Below are 20,916 nucleotides of genomic sequence, written 5' to 3' on the forward strand. Positions count from 1 at the left end.
TTCCTATGAGTCTGCTAAACGTGTCTGTAGCGCAGGAGACGTCAGGTTCACGTGGTGCTTCTTTTCGGTCTCAAGAGACCCATCTCAGAAACAAGAGCTGTGGCCCAGCAGCCTTCTGCTCTGGAACCACCCTTCGGCTGCCGCAGCAGCCCCTCCCCTTGGCTCTTCTGCGTTTCCAAAGATGTTTCTCTTCACATTCGGTCCTAAGAAGTCAATCCATGAAAAAAAAATACTGCAAAAGCGAACCAGGCTCACTGCAGCTTATACTGAAATGGACCAGAAAGATAAATGCAGCAATTTTCTTGTCCCACAGCCCTCCCCTCCCCAAATCCTCCGTCACCCCACAACCCCCTCCTGCCCCAGTGAGCCCAAGTTCTTGCTGGCTTGATGATCTGCAATTCTCTGCATGACTCTGCCTCTTGGGTTTGTTTAATTAGAAATAGGATGGGAAGTGCTTCCCATGCACTGGCATGTTAATTGCTTATCACAGAAAGAGAAGGGGTGACAACATTTGGTGATGGAAATTTCCACTCTCTCCATCTCCAGGTTTTCCTCCATTTTCCTCTCCCGCCCTCTCCTTGTCTCTTCTTTCCTCTCGTGCCAGCCTCTCCTGCTCTTTGTCTCTCTTCTCCAGATCTCCAGGCCCTTTGGGGAGCAGGCCCAGAGGCGCCTGGCAGGTCAGAATTCAAACCTAAAGGGAAAAACTGTGCTCTTTCGCACCACGTTCCTCTCTCTCTCCTCCCTCCTCTCCCATTCCAGCCCCTTTCTGTCACCCTCAGGCTTTTAAGAGATTCAGAGCAGAGAGCTCTTCAGTCATACTCAGTATTCAAAGGATTATTTTTCTTTTGTTTCCTTCCCCTCCCCTTATTATTGTTATTCTTATTTATTTTTATTTTTTACAAAACAGGAGAAAAGAATGAACTGGGTTGGGGGAGGTGACACATTTCTCCACAAAGGTACAAAATTGCCTATAGAAAGTCAACCTCAGAGTGCAGGCCAGAAGGGTGCCGAGAAGAGGCGTTCCTGGGCATCCCTCTCCCACGTGTCCTCCTGATCCAACTGGGGCCCCACTTTGGGAGCAGTCCCCCGAGGTGGGGAGGAGAGGCCTCCTTCAGCTCTTGCCCAGAAGGGGAAAGAGCAAGCAACTGAGACTGTACAGAGACAGAGAAGAGGAGGGGGTGCATCCTGTGGGCCAAGGGCCTGAGGACACAGGCAGGGGACATCCAGGCCCAGGAGCCTCTGGGCACACAGACAACTGGGGAGGTGGGCAGCTTTAGCCAGAGTCCTTCCTGTTTCTTGGAGATGCTCCTCAGAATGGTAGCGGAGGAGCCCTCAGAAGGTAAGGGCAGTTTCTGGAGGCCGCAGGAGCACCCCCTAGGGCCACAAAGCTGGCTGTCTTGGTCCAGCTGCCAGGCCTCAAGCACGTGGATCCATGTTACTTTCCTGGCAGGGTACCTGGCCCAGATTGCTTCCCTTTTGGTAAAAAGTAGTCCTAGTTATTTCTCTACTGCTGAGAACAGGCTGAGCTTCAGGAATTTTGTGACAATGGTGGTGACAGTGTCTCCCCTTCTGAGGACCTGGGCAGCTTCCTCCCCGGATTCCAGTGCAGAACAAGGGGTGCAGATACCACCCGGGCTGAGGGGGTGCTCCAGCCCCAGAAAGCCCAGGCTGGAAGGAGAGGCCGCCCACCCACTCCCTGCCTGGGCTGGCCAGTGCCAAGGTGGGCTGCCAGCCCGGCTGCCAGCAGGAGGATGGTGAGAGCCAGGATGGCTATGAGCCCAGGTTGGTCCCCTAAGGCTCTGTGACAAGGAGTGGCCTCTTTAGTCCTGGCCCATACACATGCCAACTGGGTGTGGGCATCAGCAAAGGCCACTTGCAGGCAGGCCCAGTACTCCGTGGCCTGAAGGAGGCGGGTGATGTTGTAGCTGTGGGTACCCCGTGGCAGGCGGGCCACAGCAGTGGCCCTGTGGCCCTGGAGGGCAGAGGCACTGGACCAGGTGAGGTTGGTGGAGACTGTGTTGGGTGGGGAGACCCAAGATAGCAGGATGTGATAGGGGTGAGTCTCCTGCACCTGGAGTTCCAGACCCCATCCCTTGCCTCTGCCTGGCTGCAGGGGAGCCCGGCCAACAACCACACTAACCGTCTTAGTGTCAGCCCCTACCAGGTTCTGGGCCACACAGGTGTACAGCCCTGCCTCTTCCGCTGTCACCCTCCGCAGCTCCAGGGTCCCCTCAGGGTACACCCGGTACTTCCTGCCTGCCCGGGCAGCCGTCAGTCGAACCCCAGCTGGAGTGACCCAGTAGATCTCGGGTTCTGGTTCAGCCAGCGCCCGGCAGTGCAGCACCAGGCTCTCTCCACTGGCCACCTGGAGGCTGGGGGGGAAGCTGCGGGGGGAGATGAGGGGCAGGCAGTGGTCCGTCATCTCCCGGAAGGGCACCTCCCGCACTGGGCGGCGCTGGAGGTCTGGTGGCTCGGCACACAGGGTGGACTGAGGCTCGATGAAGCGGACATGGGTGCCCGTGGCATTGGCCCAGCGGATGACACAGTCACAGCGGATGGGGTTGCCATGGAGACCCACCTCCTGCAGGTTGGGCAGGGACTCCACTGTCTGCTGGTGCAAGGCACTGAGAGCATTGTTGTTGAGCATGAGGGTCTCCATCTGGGGCAGGTGATGGAAGGCGTGGGGGTGGATGAAAGACAGCCGGGGGTTGTTGGTGATGTCCAGCTTGGTCAGCTCAGGGAGGTTGACCAGGGCAAACTTGTCAATGGAAACCAGCTCCTCCATGTTGTTCAGCCCCAGCTCCTTGAGGTGCAACATGTTGGCAAAGTCCCCGGGCCCCACCCGCTGGAGCGGGTTCTTGTTCAGGTCTAGGAACTTGAGCCCAGGCACCTGCTCCAGCGCCCGCCGCGGTACCCGGGCCAGAAGGTTGTCATAGAAGGAGAGGCTCTCCAGGCTTTGAAGCCCCTCCAGGGCGTAGTCAGAGATCTCCCGCAGGTTCATGCCTGCGAGCACCAGGCTGCGCAGGTTGGCCAGGGGCCGGAAGTTCATGTCCAAGATAGCGTCCACTTTGTTGCCGCCGATCATGAGGATCTCCAGGCTGGGCAGCATCTCGAACCAGCGGCCGTCCACGGCCCTCAGCAGGTTGGAGTTGAGGTGTAGCCGCAGCAGGTTGCTGAGGCCGGCGAAGGCCCTTGGGGCGATGCGGTAGAGCTGGTTGTGGTTGAGATAGAGTTCCTGAAGGCTGGTCAGCCCTGCAAAGCTGTGGTCCTCCAGCCGCGTCAGCTGGTTCTCCTCCAGGTGCAGGCTCAGCAGCTGGGGCAGGGCACGGAAATCACAGTCTCGGGTGTCTGAAAAGCTGTTCTGGGACAGGTCCAGCTCTGTGAGATTGGCCAGGTAGCCGAGCTCACTCTGGTCCACGCGGACGATGCCGTTGCTCTGTAGCAGCAGGGTCTGCGTGCCTGCGGGCAGCGCCGGGGGCACAGCTGTCAGGAATAGGTCATTGCAGTCCACGGTGGTGGCCTCGCGGTAGGACGATAGGGGTGTATACCAGGGCCGGATCTGGCAGGCACACCGAGGGGGGCAGGGCACGTGCCAAGGTACCACGGGCACAGTGGCAATGGCACCAGCCACCCAAGCTAGCAAGAGGGGGGCCACAAGCAGCCTCATGGTGGAGCTGCAGGGCAGGGGACCATCCACAAGAAGAGTCTGGAGTCCCTGTGCTCTTAGCGGTTTGCAGGCTGAGGGTCAGCAGCCCTGCCAGGGCCCGGGGAACCACTCTCCCTGGGCAGTCATTCTATGCAGGGATGGGTGGGCATCATTTCCTGCCCTCCTGGGTGCGGATCTCCATCCTTGTCCACTGGCGCTCCGTCTGCTCACTCATTGCCATGCCCCATCAGGGCAGCCCTGGAAGAAGAGGATGCAGAGTTAAGGAGGTTGCAGAGAAGCTGAATCTACTCCCTCCTCCTGTGTCTCCCCTGTTTGACTCAAGAGGTCAAAGGAGCTGAGAGGGGTGGACAAGATCAGAGCCAGGGCTCCTGGATTCTGTCCTACAGTCCTTAGGCTTTGTTGTCCTTTTCTTTGATCTGCTGGGGGAGTGACTGGGAGTCTTCAAGGAAGGGGCAAGAGATTGAGCCTTGGAAGCTTCCAGTATAACTCACAGAAGGTGTGTGTGTGTGTGTGTGTGTGTGTGTGTGTGTGTGTGTGTGTGTGTAGGAGAGGGGATGGCTGAAATTGTCATCTTCAGAGTCCTTCTGAGCCCAGAGAGATGTGGAGTAGATTCTCCAACCTTCCTCACATCTCTCCTCACTGAGTAAATGGGAAATAAAGCGACAGTTTTCAGACATCCCTCTGAGCAGTGTGGGTAGAGGGTGGTAGAAACAAATGCGGCTTCTAAATTCCAGGGTGCGCTCCCAGGACTTTGAAAGTTGAAAGGCAGTGGATCCTGACCCCACACCCAGACAGGCTGGGGAAGTGGGGTGGTCACCTGGGGTCTGCTTAGGCTCTCCTGGGATAGGGGACAGCTTTGGCTTTTGCCAACTTCCCTACCTGGAGGCAGGGGCTTTCCCTTCCCCTGTAGCCTAGCCAAACTGCCAGGAGGAGGTGGTGGGTTTAAGAAGCCTGGGTCTGAGCACCTCAGTCCTGACCATACGTGATCTGGTCTCAGCAAATTCTCCTGGCTTTTGCCATCCTATTGACTCACTGTGACCAACCTTTCAGGTCATATTTACCCAACACTCCCCTCTCCTGTCTCCCAGACAACTCTCAGTTGTTCTTCAAGACTCAACCTAAGGTCAGTCACCTCCTACAGAAAGCTGCTTCTAACCCTCCCCACCCCTGGATGGCTAAGGGGCCTGCCTTGTGCTCTCACAGTACCCCATGCTTTCTTCTGTCACAGCCCTGATCACATCATGTGGAAATGTCTCCCCAGTTGGGGACCTGTCTCGCTCATCATCATGCTGGTAGCCCAGGACAGGTGCCCAGTGAGGGTTGATCGTATAAATCAATCTCTATGGTCCCAGGGCCCCTTCCTCCAGGAGGTTGGGTCCCTACCCCCACTCCAATCTAGAATCCAAGCCCCCGCTGTTCCTTCCTCCTGGGTATGGACAATCAATCCGGGTTCTCTAGAAGAACCCATGGCCAGGATGCTTCGCCCTAGACGAAAGTCCAGCCTTGGCCTAGAACCGAGATGGGCGAACCAAAGGGGGCCCCTGGGCCTGGTCTGACTCCTGAGTGGAGGTCTGACTGGGTAGTTTTCCAGCTGCAGACATCAGTGGAGCGCACAGTTATTGAATGCCTGCTATTTGCCAGGGCCTTTCAAAGACTGCGTCTTATTTCATTTAACCCTCATGAAGAGTCTACAAGATAAGCATTAATGCCTCCAGTCTGCAGATGCAGAAACCGAGGCTTGGAAGAGGTTAAAGCATTTGGCTCAAGCCATACAGCTGGTAAATGTCAGGAGACACGAATTCAGAGGTTGTGCCATTTACACTGTACTTCTCTACCCCCAGATCTGGCCCGACCCTACCCTGGACACCCTGAGCTGCACTGGCTGCCGAAGCAGCAGGCTGGGTGCCCATTCTTGTCCCCTGAGGAGATGACTCCTTATCAGGGAGCTGCAGGAAGCTGGAGCTGTGTCTTCCACCACCCTCCAGGCAAGTGCCTCTCAGCTGGCCAGCGGGGCTCTTTGCCCACCTCATCCCACTTCCAGGATGCGGGGGCCGGGGAGGGGAGCAGTTGGAGGCCTCCCTTGAGCAAGGGAGCGGCACGCCTCTTTACATTTGACTACTTCCCACCTTCCTCTGCAGCTATTTCTGAAGGTGGGAAAAACAACATGACTTAAAATGCACAGAGGTTTTGAGTGGGGGTGTTGTGTACACTGACACATAAAACTCAGGGCAAACACACGTGCACACCCGCATCCACGTGCAGAGGGGAGCCTGGAGTACTCAGCCACCGAGGCCGGTGAGCGGTGGTCAGGAAGCGTGGTGGGGATTCTGCCGTGTGCTATGTGAGTGGAGAGGCAGCAGGGACAGGCTGAGTCCTGGGATGACTCCGTCACGGAACTAGGGCTGTGGTCCTGCCACACGTACACACCAGAGGCTCCTGCCTCCTGCCCAGGCCTCACCCAAGAAAGTAGAACCCACCAGCAAAGAGATCTCACTATTACTTACCACTTCCAACCAGAGCACCCTGGGAAAAGTTCACTGCTCTGAGCACCTGTTCCTTATGTGTAAAATGAGCTTGTCATTAGGATTAAAGGAACTGGGTGTGGTGCACACAGAGAGCCCAGCACGGCTTAGTTCTCTTTCATCTCCCAGGGTTGGGAAGCTCCCCAGCTGTAGGACTTCTTAGTGGGGGATAGAAGTTGGATCCCAGGACTCAACAAGCCCCTATTAAGCTTGCCCACTGTGGGCCCAGTGTCGCCCCCAGGTGGGATGGGAGCTGTGAGCGGGACTAGATAAAATGTCACGCCTTTAAGAGTGCCACCCTGGTAGGACCCAAAATGTAAAATGATTAGGAGAGCCCAAGACAGTTCGTTAAGGGGAGAGGAGGCTGCAGTGGGTGGAGAGGGCCTTCAGACCTCGCCCGAGCCCCAGGTTCCTCCTCCAACATCTCTGTCCTGGCACCTTTGTCCTACCGATGCTCAACTGTATGGATGGGATAGAGAAGCCATTTAAAAGTTCATTAAAAACGTCCAGAGATTTGCCTTTCCCTCCACTCCAGGCTCACCCTCCTCCTCACCCCTGTGGCTGGGCTGGGGGGCGGGTGGTGAGCCAGAGCTCCAGCCCCTCAGCCAGGAGCCACGGGCTGGGGCTCCGCAACCAGAGGCCCAGAGACGGGCAGCGGCTGGATGACTCAATGTTCATACACACCTCTGGTCCCAAGGCTTGGCAAAGGCCCAGACAAGTCCTCCCCGTCACTGCTGAGCACGCAGCCCCTTCCAAGATAGAACTCAGAGCTGCCCACTCACCTGCCATCACCACTTAAGGCTGTCTTGCACATGGCCCACTCATGCAGGCTTGATTAGCAATTTCTGCTGGGAGCCGGAGCTGCAGAGAAAGCTAATTGTCTTTTATCTATAATCTCCCGGGGTGAGCAGGAGTTCAGACTATCACGCGTGCGTTTTCCCCAACTGGATTTCAAGCTCTTTGCCGTAGGGGCTATGTCTTGCATGCTTTTTGTGTTCCCGGTGAGCCAAGTGTAGGATTGAGCATGCAGAGGGTACTGGTGAGTGGATACAAATTGTGAAGTGTGTAACTCTCCCATCAACCCTGTGTGCAGACAGAGAAGGGATTGTTTAGTCTCATTTTACAGGGGAAGCAACTGAAGCAAGGACAGGTTAATTGACACATCAGAGCTTGCACAGCTTCTGACATGGTGGGGTCAGAATTCAAAGCCAGGTCTTTGACTCTGTAACCTGCCCCACCAGCCCAGCCAAGGTTCACTGCCTGGCAGCTCAACGCCCACCTTAACAGGAGCAGAGTGCAGGGCTGGTGGCCCAGAATGCCTGCTTCAGGTGCCAGTCCTTTCAGAGATGAATGGGTCCCCTGCTCCTCCCCAACGCTACCTGAGGGGGCCCCTCAGACACCATTCCTTCATTTCTGGCTAGAGTGACTTCCTTGGGGGACACATGGGGAAGACCCTGTTCCTCTGAGTGTGTGGCTGGGCCTGGAAGCACAGGGACAGACAGAGCCAGCAGGCTGCACAGAGACCTCAGCCTGCCTTCGGATTGGGGGCTGGGTGCTCCTCTTTGTTCAGGGACAGCTGGAGACATGACCGTCAGTGACAGGGGAAGCAGGGTTGCCCGCTCCAGGAGCAAAGTTTCTCTTGGAAGGGCTGGCTCTGCAAGCCCCGACGGACCGACCTCCTCCCGGCAGCGGCTCTGGAGAGAAAGTATGGAATTGATCCCGTACACTCCCCATTAAACTCCAACCCTTGGCAAAGCCCTAAATGAAGAATTTTGGAGAAGCTGACGTCAGCAGCCCGAGCTGCTCTTCTCCCTTTCCTCCATCTCTGGCCCTGCCCCCAGTACAGTCCCGGGCTCCTGCCAGCACTGACAGCGTTGCTCCTCCAGGGGGCTGCTGGATGCCAAGCCTCTCCCTCCCCCAACTCCTCTCCCCTCCCCACAGCCTCTGCCCAGCCCCCCTGAGCTGGGAGCCCTCCGGAGGGAGGAACAGCCAGTGGCAGTGATCAATTGCCTGGCCTTCGCTGCTGCTTCAGTGCCAGGTCTCCCTGAGCTGCGGAGACAGAAGGGCAGCATAATTGAGTGTAGCACTGATAAACTCCGGCCTCCTCACCAGCAGATAAGCGCTGGGTTGGGGGATGCAGAGGTGGGGGAGGCCATCCCTCCATCTGTACACCTGGCCTCCGCTCCTCCCGAGAGGTGAGCATGGCCCCTCACTCCCACCTCTCATTTAATCACAGACAGCCAGGACCTCAGAGCTGGAGGAGACCTCAGCATTTATCTAGTCTTCCAGAGTCTGAATTCCATAAATAACTTATGCAAAGCGGGAGTGGTGGAGCGGAAGGAGCCTGGGCTCTGTGATCAGAGTTTGAGTCTGGCTCTGCCGCTCACTGTGTGACCTTGGACAAAGTTAGACGACCCGACCCGAGCTGGGAAATGAGGATGAGACCCTCTCACAGAACTGCTGTGAGGAGCCAGGATGCAAGGCCTATGACGTGCCTCTTAGTTGCCTTCGTTGCCCCCTTCACCATTGCCTCTCCTCCCACCTTAGCCCCTACTTCTCGTCTCTCACCTTTCGTCCTAAACTTTTTCTTTCTATTATGGTATAACGTACGTACAGGAGAGTACATAAATGGCATGAATCCCAAGTGCACAGCCTGATGAATTTCTACCTTAGTAGATACCAGTACAACCACCACCCCAGCAAGATATAAGCATTTCCAGCCCTCCCAAGGTTCCTATGCGGCCCTTCCCAGTCAATGTCCAGCCCCCACCTGGAGTTAACCATTGTCCTGACTTCTATCATCATCCATCAGTTTCATCTTTTAAGCCCAGAATTCCCCTTCCTTCTCCATCGCAACTTGGAACCAGGGTCTTTGGAAACAGCTGACTCTGGCTTTAGGGAACGCCAGAACCTCAGACCTGAAATTCACTTAATTCATCCTCCTGCTTCATAGCGGCTATAGCTTCTCAGGGTCTCACACTTAATCAGAGATCTCCAGGAAGGGAGACTGATTCCTCTTTCTTGTTTTACAACTCCCATATCTAGAAATTGCTCTATGCCCTAGGGTCCCCTCTCCGGTTGGAATCCTATGACTTGGGCCTGTGAGCGTCATGCTGCCTTGAGGCAAGAAGATGGCAGGATAACCTCCTGGCAGCCCTTCCCCAAAGCCCTGCTGGGTCTTGGCCACCTCCTGGGGCAGCATTGCTGGGCCCTTTTTGTTGCCAGACCCCTAGGTATTCTGATTACAGAATCTGGGGCACCAGGCAGAGGACAAATTGGGGAGTGACCAGGAAGGAGAGACCCAGACTCACTTGTAACTGCCCCAGACCTCTCCATTCGCCCATTTCAGAGGCTCCTTGCACTCAACTTGTCCCAAGCCCAACATCTCCCACCAAACCTGCTCAGGAGGCACTGCCATCCACCAGTCTCCAAGACTGGAAATCTCCACCATGGTGACGCGTCCCTCCCACCTCACACACACCCACCACAGTGCTCACGCTAACGTTCCCTTTTCATTTCTTGTCTTGACTCTCACAGCAGCCTCCTCACCCTTGAGTGACCCTCTCATTCCCAGGCGCCTCCGGCTCCTCCTAGACTAGACTTGCTACTTCCTTCTCCTCTGCGGGCCTCTCACTCAACCAGCAAAACGTCTCCCCAACTTCAACTATCAAACTCCTCTTCAGCCGTAAAAACCCATCCCAAATGCCACGTCCTCTGTGACATGTTCCCAGAGGCCCTCCTAGAAGGGTGGTTACACCCACCACAGTCCCGGAGACTCTGAACAGACCTCCGTGGTAACAGCACCTTCCTTATCGTCATTCTGAGAGCCTGTGTTCTCAACCAGGCTGTCAGCTCCTGGAGGAAAGGATGGTTTGTTATTTATTTTTGTCTTCTCAGAGCCTAGCGCAGTGCAGAATTTCCTGGTAAGGGTGGGAGGTGTTCTACAGCCATGAATTATGAATCGCAACCCATTAGTGGGTCATGAAAACAGTTTAAAGTGGATAACAATGTACATTAAAAAAATGAAATAGAAAATAGAGTGCACTGTATGTAGCTAGACTAAGAGTTGTTTTGAGAAATTTTTCCCGTTTTACACACACACACACACACACACACACCTGTGTACAGACGGATGTGATGCAAAATCATGCATTTTTGCCCTTGAGTCGCAGCTATTGAAGCTTGAAAATGATGAGTCTGCAGAGCCTCTCTGAGTGAGGTGAGTCCCTTCAACTCTAGTTGATGCCGCTGGAAGGATGACATAAATCAAAGTGTCAGAGGGAAGATACGACGCCCCCGAGTGCCTTCTGTGTGCAGGATTTCTATTTGCTGGCCACTTTAGACATACCTCATCCTATCCTCCCAACAACCCTGTAAGTAGGTACTTTTTAGGAGAGAAACCTCAAGCTCAGTGGAGACAAGGGATCACGCCCAGGTCCCACAGCTAGAATGTGGAAGAGCCTGAGTGTGAACCCAGCTGTGTCTCACACACCAGCCCTTTCTGTTTCCATGATTCTGGTGCCAGAAGCTGAATTCCAAGAGTGGAGGATACTGGGGAGACCGGAGGAGAGAAGGGAGGAAAATGAGAGGGCATCTCCTGGTGAAAGGATGAGGTTTCTCTTGTCTACCCTTGCCCTCCCCTCCCCTCTGGAGTGAGAAGAGTCAGTTCCAGTAAAAACCCTTTCCTGGCCCAGGAGGGAAGGGACTTGTTCCCAGGAAGAAATATCTACATTCCCAGGTCTCTGGACTGGCCCTGGACAGAGGACGTTGCAATTCTACTGCCTGGAAGGGAGCCTGCCTCGTTATTTCTTAAGTAGGAGTGGAAGGCGCCAGTAGGTAGCCCACAGTCATTTTTTGTCTGGTTGCACTGCACCAAAGAGGCTTCAGGGGAGTGGAGCCAGCTTTGCAGGGACCTGGAGAGCAGCGCCAGGCTGAGCTCCACCGCCGCGCGCCGCCAGCCTTCTGCTGACTTATCTGCCCATCCTCAGGAAACCTTCTCTGACCCCTCCATGCCTCTCCTGGGCTCCTCTGGGGCCTCAGCGTGCCTCCATCATACACTGGCTGTTTACTTGTCTGTCTGTCTCTCCCTCCAGACTGTGAGGCCCTCAGGGGAAGAGCTGTGCTCCAAGTGGCCAGTTCCTCCAACAGTCTGGCACACAGTAGGAGCTCAGAAGATACCTGGGGAAGGAGAGAGAGAAAGGCAAGGTAGGGCAGGGCACGAGAACAGAAGGGGGCTGTTTGCTTCAGAGCTCCTGAAGAGCAGGCGGACCTGAGTCTGGCCTCGTGAAGGAGATCCAGAGCGCACCTCCTGGAAGCACACGCCCGGGCTCCCCTGCCCTGGCTCTGGCCACTACACGGCCACTGTGGCCCTTCCCTTGATGGAGAAGGCACTTCTGACTTAACTTTCTGCCTCTGGATTCCACCCTAAGATGATCCTCCCCTTCTGGACTCCCTCAGGCGCCCCCTCTGGAAATCCTGCGGACACTCTGAGATCTTAGGTTAGCGGTTCAAAGGAGGGCTTTGGAGTCGAATCCTGGTGCTGGCTGTATGACCTTGAGCATCCTTACTCAGATTCCTCCTCTCTAATGCAGGGAGAGAGCCTACCTCATGGGGGGAAGTCTGCAAGAATGATGCCTGCTAAGTGCCTGGCGCTCACTGGAGCGCTCTTCCCTTTTCATCTACCTCGGTTTGTCTCAGGCACAGTCTCTGGCTTCCAGGCCACCTGCGTACCAGGCCCGCACCAGATGGCCTGTCCATGGTCGTGTGGCCTGCAACGCAGGCGGCCTCTCCTAGGAACCCTTCCATCTCAGTCTGACACTCCTTCCTGACGGAGCTGCCCTCTCCTGGGTCAACATTAAGCACTCCCCGGGGCCTCCAACCAGGGTCCAGTTCTAGTCTTTAGGACTCGAGAAGGCTCTAGAACTCAGTTCATTTACAGATCACCAATGTCTGACACACTCTCACCCAACAGCTCACTCTTCCTGCCTTAGGTGAGCAGCTCCTCTGTTTGCCCAGGTGCTCCTTGGAAGGGTCGAGAGGGCCCCTCCTAGCAGAGCTCTAAATGTCCCAGCTTGACCGCAGCCTGCGGACATTCCACACTGGCCACAGGCGCAAGCCAGGGGGGCAGCCAAGCCCAGCTACTGACCTCGAGCTTCTCCCACCTCTCTCCCTATAATTTTCCCTGCCCTTCCTAGAATTAGCCAGGGGTGCTGGGCAGACCCTGCAGCATTCTTGAAAGGCTGCCCTCCTGCAGCCCTTCAGACACAGTGGATCCCTGGGAGTTAGGTGCAGCGGAAGGAGAGGGAAGGCTTCAGATAGATGCAAGCAATGCTCTTTCCTGCCCCCGTGCCTTTGCACATGCAGGGGCCTCGCCCACAAGTCCGTGTCACCGCTTGTGTATTCCCATCTCTGAAGTCTCAGTTCACACTGTCCCCCTCTGAAGTCTTCCCTAACCACTGCCCACGCTCCATTAATCAATCCCTTTCTCCTTCTCCCATCCTTGAAGAACCCATATCCACTGTGATGCTCAATTCTTCTCTCAGATTGTGAGCCCCTCGAGGGCAACTCTGTGACTCATGAGCCCAGAACTAATAATGAGAGAAGCACCAAGGCATGGCGAGGGTGGGAGGAATGCCTGGGGAGAGGGTTTGGGGCCTGGGTGGCTGAGGAGAAAGAGGCAGAGCAAATGGGGAACAGACCAGTTAAACAAGGAGAAAGGCCAAAGCTCTTCTAACGGAAAAAGAAAATGAAATCAGAATGAAAATTGATGAGGCGGAGAGAAAAGGAGGCTCGTTTCATCAGCAGCTTTGCCAGATGAAGCTCCGAGATAAATCACGAGGCGGAAGGAGCCTTGGTCTCGGTGTGGCTCACTGCCTTCTCCTTCTGTCAGCTGTCTCGGGCAGGCCTGAGAGATAAATGGCTACAGCTGAGGCCCCGCAGTGGGGTTTTTTCCATCCGCAACCGCAGTAAGAATGGTCCGTCCGTCCTCATCGCCTCCTCCAGGCCTGCGCTGCCCACGCCTTCACGTGCTCCCCTCCCGTGGCCCTCCTCTTCCCCAGCTCCCCTCCTCAGTCCCGCTGGCCTCTCCCACAGCAGCCCCCCCATCACCCCTCCCCAGCTCGGGGTCAGGCCTGTGGAGAGCATTTGTCAGAAGCCCTGTCCAACCTTCTGTGCCCCTATCCAGCTTCTCTGAAGTCAGGGTGGGAAGGAGAGGTCAGGGCATGAGAACTGGTGGTGGAGGACATGGGACAGGACAGGGCTGGGTTCTAGTTCTGGCCTGAGACAGACCTTGGAGTGTGTCCTCTTACTTCTCTTGCCCTTGGGCTCCCCATCTGTGAAATGAGGAGGTGGGGCTAGAGCAGTGGTTCTAAAGTTGAGGTCCCTGGACCAGCAGTATCAGCTCACTTGGAAACTTGTTAGACATGCAGATTCTCAAGCCCACCCCAGACCTCCAGAATCAGAAACTCAGAGGGTGGGGCCTAGTTACCTGTGTTTGAGGAAACCATCCAGGTGAATCTGATGTATGCGCATGGAGAATCACTGGGCTAGGTTACCTCCAAGGACCCTCCAGATGAGATTAGAATTCTGTAAACGAGAACAGTGCCCGCTAGGAACGCTCAATTAAAACTATGTGGGGACTTCCCTGGTGGCGCAGTGGTTAAGAATCCACCTGCCAATGCAGGGGACACGGGTTCGAGCCCTGGTCTGGGAAGATCCCACATGCCGCAGAGCAACAAAGCCTGTGCGCCACAACTACTGAGCCTGCACTCTAGAGCCCACGAGCCACAACTACTGAGCCCGCATGCCACAACTACTGAGCCTGTGCACTAGAGCCCGGGAGCCACAACTACTGAAGCCCGTGTGCCACAACTACTGAGCCCATGAGCCTAGAGCCCGTGCTCTGCAACAAGGGAAGCCACTGCAATGAGAAGCCCGCCCACCGCAACTAGAGAAAGCCTGCATGCAGCGACGAAGACCCAATGTAGCCAAAAATAAATAAATAAAAAGCTATTAAAAAAAACACAAAACCTATGTGTATGATGAACTCCTTATCATCATCCTGATAGATAAGAGTTGAGTTTTCCAGACCCCTCTCACCTTCTCTGTCCCGGCCACAAGGAAGCTCTCTACCCAATGAGCATTAATAGAGCCCTGACTGTGTGCTGGCGCTGTGAGGGGATAGGGATACAAGGTCATGGGGAGGGCAGGCGGGAGTCACAAATTTAAAAACAAAACAAAACACTCTATTAAAGTATGATAAGAGTTGTCACAGAAGTACTTACCAAGAGCAACAGGGGCATAGTCTGGAGGAGAGAACACAATTCTGTGAGGAAATTTCTAGAAGTCATTGAATTATACACTAAAAATGGGTAGATTTGTTGGTATGCAATGTACTTCAATAACGTTGTCTTTAACAAAACCTCCCAGGGAAGTGTTGCCTAGGTCAGCAGATGCACAGACGGTAGAAGACCATTCTATACATACTGGGGACACCAGGAGCAAAGGTGCTGGGATAAAAATGATGAAGTGAACTCTAAGAACTGAGTGGTCCCCCTTCGTTTCCAAGAGTGTAGGTGAGGTGGAGAGGCTGGAGCAGCAGGCTGGAGCCAGAACAGTCTGGACATGATACTGGAGGTAGAGGGCAGCCCAGAGGGCATCTAAGGCAGTGACTACTATAGCCATCAATACTATCTATTATGACTGGATGCACCACCTTGCAATTTAAATTCTTCCATCTCCACAATCCTGAGTGATATTCACAATAGCCTTGCAAGGTCATAGATGCCATTATCCCCATTTTAATGGAAAAGATATTAAGTGACCTGCCCAAGATCATACAGCAAACAAGTAATGGAGCCAGGGCTAAAAGACAGTATGCTTCCAAGTCCAGACTTACTTTCTCAGTGGGATGGCAATGTTAATAATGGTAGCCATTGACCAAGGACTGCCTATGAGCCAGGCCTTGGGCTGGGCTCTGAAATGAGTGGTTGCCCTCAATGCTCAAAACCACAGTAAGATGTGGGGCTTACTAGCCCCATTTCACAGATGTGGAGGATAGGTAGGTACCTTGCACAAGGACACCCAGCTGGTAGAGCCGGGACGCAGACAAGGTCTGGCGGGCTGCCAAAGCCCGTGCCCTATGCTCCGACCCCACATCACCCTCCTCCGGCTCCCACTGCCCAGCTCTCTTCAGGCCCAGAATGGAATGGGAGATTTCCAGCTGACTTCTTATTCAAATTCCCTTGAGCCTGGGCCAGCCCAAGAGAAAGAAACTGGCCCCCGGCCTAAGCTGAACAGCCCTTCTTTAAGGGAAGGCCCTTTCCAATCTGGCAGGGGCTTCTTTCCTCCAAGCCCATCAATGCCTTCTGAGCCCCACACACCCGCTGGGGGACCAGTGCCTTCCAGGGCCCGGGGCCCGGTGGATAGAAGCACTTCCATCTCCTGATCAATAAAAGGCATAATTCAGTGACTGCAGCAAGTACAAAGGAGTGTAGGTTAAATCAATATTTAGAAGCTTCGAAATGAAACTAATTAAGAGCAAGCCTTAATGACTTTTACTGCCTGGGAATAAAAAGGACAAAAAGCCTGCCCATATTTCATGGGTCCACCTTAGTAGCTTGTAATCATTTGGCAGGAGCAGAAGATGAAAAGTGCTCCCAGCCAGCCCCACTTTCTGCATTGCAGGAGAGGGGAGTACCTCGTCCTTGGTAGCAGAAGACGATGAATGGGATGGAGCACAGGACGCAAACTGCATTGTGGAAGGCCACTGGCTTAGGTCAGGGATCGTTACGGACTGAATTGTGCCCCCCCCCCACAAAAGATACAGTGAAGTCCCACTCCCAGAACCTGTGAATGTGACCTTAATTTGGAAACAGGGTCTTTGCAGATGTAATCAAGTAAAGGTGAGGTTATACTGGGTTAGGGTGGGCCCTAATCCAATGACTGGTGTTCTTATAAGAAGAGGGAAATTTGGACACAGACACAGAGACACAGGAAGAATTCAGCGTGGTGATGGAGATCGTGATTGGAGTGCTGCAGCTGCGAGCCAGGGAAGCCAGGACCAGAGCCTGGGAGAGGCAAAGAAGGAGTCTCCCCTACGGGTTTCAGAAACACCACGGCCTGGTCCTGCTGCCCTTCTGACACACTGATTTCAGACTTCTAGACGCCAGAACCTGAGACAATTAAGTTTCTGTTATTTAAGCCATCCAGTCCAGTTTGTAGTACTTTGATACGGCAGCCCCAGTAAATTCATGCTGGGATCCTGGATCCTGGTTCCCACTCTACCACTTACTAACGGTGCAAGGTTGGCAAAATACTTAACCTCCATGAACCTCAGTTTTCACCTCTGAAAAATGGGGATAAGACTAGTTCCTTCCATCTTTTCTGTCCAGAGATCTGGTTCAGATCTAATGAAAACATGAGTGTGAAATATGCTGTGAGCTGTGAGTGCTACACAAATACCACCTAGGCTCACTGCTAGTGGAAACAATCTGGGAACGACTCAGGAGCTGTCAGATGGGCAGGAAGTTCCTTGCCAGCTCACAGGGCTGTGATCCAATCAGATCACAGGTGTGAGGTGTCTTTGCCTCATTAGAGATATTATATACATGAAGAGTATTTTTATTGTCGTTCTCAACAGAGATTTTATTTGTTGTCCACTTGGCCCTAGCTTTCTCATCTGTAAAATGAAAGGGTTGGACAACATTATTAAGGTATCTTTCAGCATCAATTCCTGGGCTTATTCATATATACATATTAATATATATTTGATATATATACTTAAAGTAGCATATCTTAGCATCCCAACCTCATTCTCATCCCAGTAGCCCAGGACAATGCAGAGGGGTGCCAGCTAAGTACTGTGGTGAGAGATAGGAGTGCTGGGGTTTTGCATCCCTTTGCCCTCTACTGCCTGGGTTAAGAGAGGAACCACAGCACTTTCCTCTCTCCTCCCTCAAGCTTACCGGGCATGAAAGGAACAGGAAACCAAGCAGGCAGCAAATAAAATCTCCATCGATCACGGGATGGCTGGCATCCCAAGTCCGGCTGGCTCAGAGCTGCTCATCTTAAATAAACGTTCCTAATGATCCACTCATACTTAATGCTGGAGCTGTCTTGTTAAAGTGCAACGGAACAGGGTGGCTAAATGTGGGGCTGCTGCCTCTCTGTCGGGGCCTCTTCCAGGGCTCCAGGGCGGATAAGGTTCTCAGGTGGCCTCTCAAAATTTTGGAAGGAGCTGCACCTTGCAGCAGTGGGGTTCTCAAATGTGGGGACCAAGCTAGCTTCCTGCCATATGACAACCAACATTCTTCCCAGATGTGTATCAGTGTGGCGAATGAGCGTCTGTTTGCACGATGACCTCACAGGAAGGGAAACATCAACATGATAACCACCACGATGCTGTCACCTGAGATTCACCAGCACGGTGGTCGCCCCACCTACAGCACACCATCTCTACCAATATCACCACCCCACTGTCATCGTTGTCCTCAGCTGTGATCACTGGGGGCCCCTCGCTCACTGTCACCACCGCACATCACTCTGAACACCCTCCACTAGCATCATTATCCCTCCATCCACTACTGCCGCAATCCTGGTCATCGTAGTACCCTGATCGTCATAAGAGAACTTGTTTGGCTTCAACTCTGTGACTCATTCAATATCTGAAACAGATATGGATTTTGCCATTGGGACATATGAGACCTTATAAGGCTAACGTGAGAATGAGTGGATTCACATGTACACAGAGATCCATCCTAACAGAAGCATAAACATGGACATGTGATGTACACACGGAGAGCACCGCGCGGGAAAGGGGAGTGGGGTTGGAAGGATAGGCAGGGGACAGGTCAACCAGAGCTCCACGTTCTCCTTAGGAGAAAAAAATTACAATCCTTTGTCTCCTGTTATCTCTGTTTTCCAACTCTGGCTGCACCATAGATTCATATGGGGATCTTTTAAAATATACTGATGCCTACATCCCACTCCAGACCAGTTAAAGTCAATCGCTGGGGGTACAATGCAGGCATGGAATTAAAACTCCCCAGGATTTCTTTGTATGTAAATTTTACATCAAAAGAAAAACAAAACTGTAAAATAAAGTTGAACTCCATAGTTGTTAAAGTATTTAGGGAAAAGTGTACTCATGTCTGCAATTTACTTTAAAATGCACCAAAAATAAGATGGATTGATGGATAGATGGAAAGCGATGTGATAAAGCAAGTCTCGTAAAAGGTTAATGGTAGAATCTAGGTAGTGGGTATATTATTGCTCTCAGTAAAATTCCTTCAACTTTGCTGTATATTTGAAATTTTTCATAATAAAATACTGGGAAAATATCCAACTGGTGTTACTGTGAAGCTAGGGCTGAGAAACACTGCATCTAAAGGAAAAATCCATAAGCAAGTGATTTTCTCTTTCCTCCACCCTCCATGTGTGAAAAAACATACCCTTTCTCATCAAACCAATCAGACTCTCATCCAGTGTTCTTCCTGGGTCTCATCGCACGTAGACAAGTGGGTTTGGATGGTGCATCAGGGGAAATGGAGGCAGCTGCTCGCTGTAGGAGCGGGCGGCTAGGGGGACGCCTGGCTGCCCAGGCCTCACAGGGCTGGGCCTGGGACCCACTGCCATACCAGTTGGCCAGCTGTGCTCTGGTCAAATGGCCCCGAGTCTCCTCTTTCTTAGCAAGGATTAAATCCTTTCCCAGGAAAACCAGAGTCCATTGCAGAGTGTGTGTGTGTGTGGGGTGTGTGTGTGTGTGTGTGTGTGTGTGTGTGTGTGTGTGTGATACTGCGGGCAGGGGCCAGGCCCCACGTCTCATCTGTATGCTCCTCCACAGCTGGCTCGTCCTGTCGGGGGAGTGCCATGGCAACACCGTGCTCTTTAAACACAGGAGTTGGTGCTGCCATCGCAAAGCAGCATTAGGCAATTTAATTAAGGAGCTGGCAGCAGACAAACTTTGTGAGTTAAAGGCATTTTATTAAATCCCATTGTATTATGCAGCTCAGTTCCCCCAGGAGCTGCAGAGCTGGGGGAGGACAGAGGAGAATTTGCTGGGGTTTCTTTTCTCTTCTTTGCTTTTTTCTGGCCTCCTTTCTGCTTCATGAATGCATTCACTGAACGTAGGGGGACCCCAACTGTGACTGCCTGCTCCCCCCAGCCCAAGCATCAGGCCCTGGCATAAGGTCTGCTGGCTGCAGTCTGGGCGGTATGATCACCAGCACTGACCCCGTGTGTGTATCACCATTCACAGGGCACTCTCAGCGCGTTATCTCAGGGCCAGGCCTCCAACCCGAGCTTCAGTATCCACTCGGCACCAAACTCAGTGTTTCCCATGCAGGGTCTCACTGAATCCCCCCACACCCTCGGAGTAGGAACTTCTGGCAGCCCCATTCTACAGATAAGGAAAGTGAGGCTTACAGATATTATGAAGCCTGCCCAGGATCTTGTAAGTAGTATGTAGCAGAGAAGCAAGCCCAGACAGGCTGACTGCAGAGGCCAAGGTTCACAACACTGCTCCCTGTTACCTCTTAAGGCTGGTGATTTTTTCCTGTTTCAACCTTCGGAATGGGTTCCACTCCAGGTGCCCAGCTAGGAAAATAATTCCAGGGTGAAGCTGCGGTGGGACTAGGCATTCTCCAGGACCCTGACCTCCTAACCCACCACACCTAGAATGTGTGAATGTGCCTCGCGAAAGGTCACACCCAAGCGCATGTGCTGAGAACATGCTGGCACGTTCAGGGGGTCCAACCTGTCCCCCTGGCCGCCTCAGGGAGAGTGTCTGGCTGGGACCTGAAGTCAAGTCCATCTCCTCTAAGGACCAGAGGTCAGGAAACCAGATGAAAGACCATAGGCTGCTGTGGCTGGATGTGGGGAAGAACTTCCTGGGTGACAGGCAGGTTGAAATAAAAAAGGCATGTCTTGCCAAGAAACTGCATTTTAGCTCATCTGCCCCAAGAGGGAGCCCACCCAGGCTCCTGCCTCCCGGCTGCGGAAGTGTGTCTGGGGCTCGCACGCCTGCCAAGGATCCCACCCTGAGGCCTCCCTTCCCTGGCAGCCCTCTCAGCTCCTGGCTTTTGAGAGTCCCTCCTGTGCGAGCAAGCCTAGGGGAGTCCAGCCCAGCCCCAGCAGTTCTGGGGAGGCCCACTGTCCCCCTGGGATCCAGCTGGCCCCTGGGCCATAGGACCTCCCTCCTCAGCCTCTTCAGGTGCCCGGAGCTGTGCCAGCAAGGGGCGAAACACCTTTCACTCTGCAAACGTTCACCGAGCTCCACCCAGTGCCTGCCCTCCAGACCTGTAGACAGTTCTCTTGGGCTCAGTTTCCTTAATCCTAAACTAGGGGCAGTGGCATACACCTTGTCCCGCTAAAACAGATGCAAAACAATTAGCTAATTTCATTAAGGGCTTTTTCTCTGCCAGGGACTTGCCACTCATCGCCTCTTTTAATCCTTAGATGAGGGAACTGAGACTAAAAAGAAGTTAAGCCTCGGGCCCAAGCTCATACAACTAGGAAGGGGTAAGAACCAGTGTTCTTAACAACCCCATTTTATATATATATAAACTTATACATATGCATGTATATGCTTATGTAGGTATATATATGTATATACATGTATATATAATTATTACATAATTATATATAAATAACAGCATTGAGATATAATTCATGTACCATAAATTCAATCACATTATATTTGAAAAATAAATTTAATGGCTGGATTTGCCA

The 20,916-nt window shown here is 53.3% G+C and overlaps 1 protein-coding gene across 3 annotated transcripts in view; it reads right to left on the bottom strand.

Moving 5' to 3' along the window:
* Nucleotides 1-362: 362 nt before the first annotated feature.
* The window catches only part of LRRN2 (leucine rich repeat neuronal 2), a 63,275-nt gene continuing 42,721 nt past the window's right edge, over nt 363-20,916 (bottom strand). Inside the window, exons 1-3 of one of the 3 annotated variants that reach the window (XM_030762263.2) lie at nt 13,676-13,864; nt 10,308-10,437; nt 363-3,904 (exon numbers count right to left, since the gene is read on the bottom strand). In XM_030762263.2, coding sequence (XP_030618123.2) covers nt 1,529-3,667 — 2,139 coding nt within the window. In that variant the 5' untranslated portion in view covers nt 3,668-3,904; nt 10,308-10,437; nt 13,676-13,864 and the 3' untranslated portion in view covers nt 363-1,528. Of the gene's footprint in view, nt 3,905-10,307; nt 12,699-13,675; nt 13,865-20,916 lie in introns of those variants that run through there. The other 2 variants (XM_030762262.2, XM_030762267.2) reach the window with 2 other exon arrangements.

This window comes from Delphinapterus leucas, chromosome 1 (genome assembly GCF_059928025.1).
Source record: "Delphinapterus leucas isolate spDelLeu-1000000601 "Yukka" chromosome 1, BTC_Dleu_Yukka2, whole genome shotgun sequence".
NCBI classification, from domain to species: domain Eukaryota; kingdom Metazoa; phylum Chordata; class Mammalia; order Artiodactyla; family Monodontidae; genus Delphinapterus; species Delphinapterus leucas.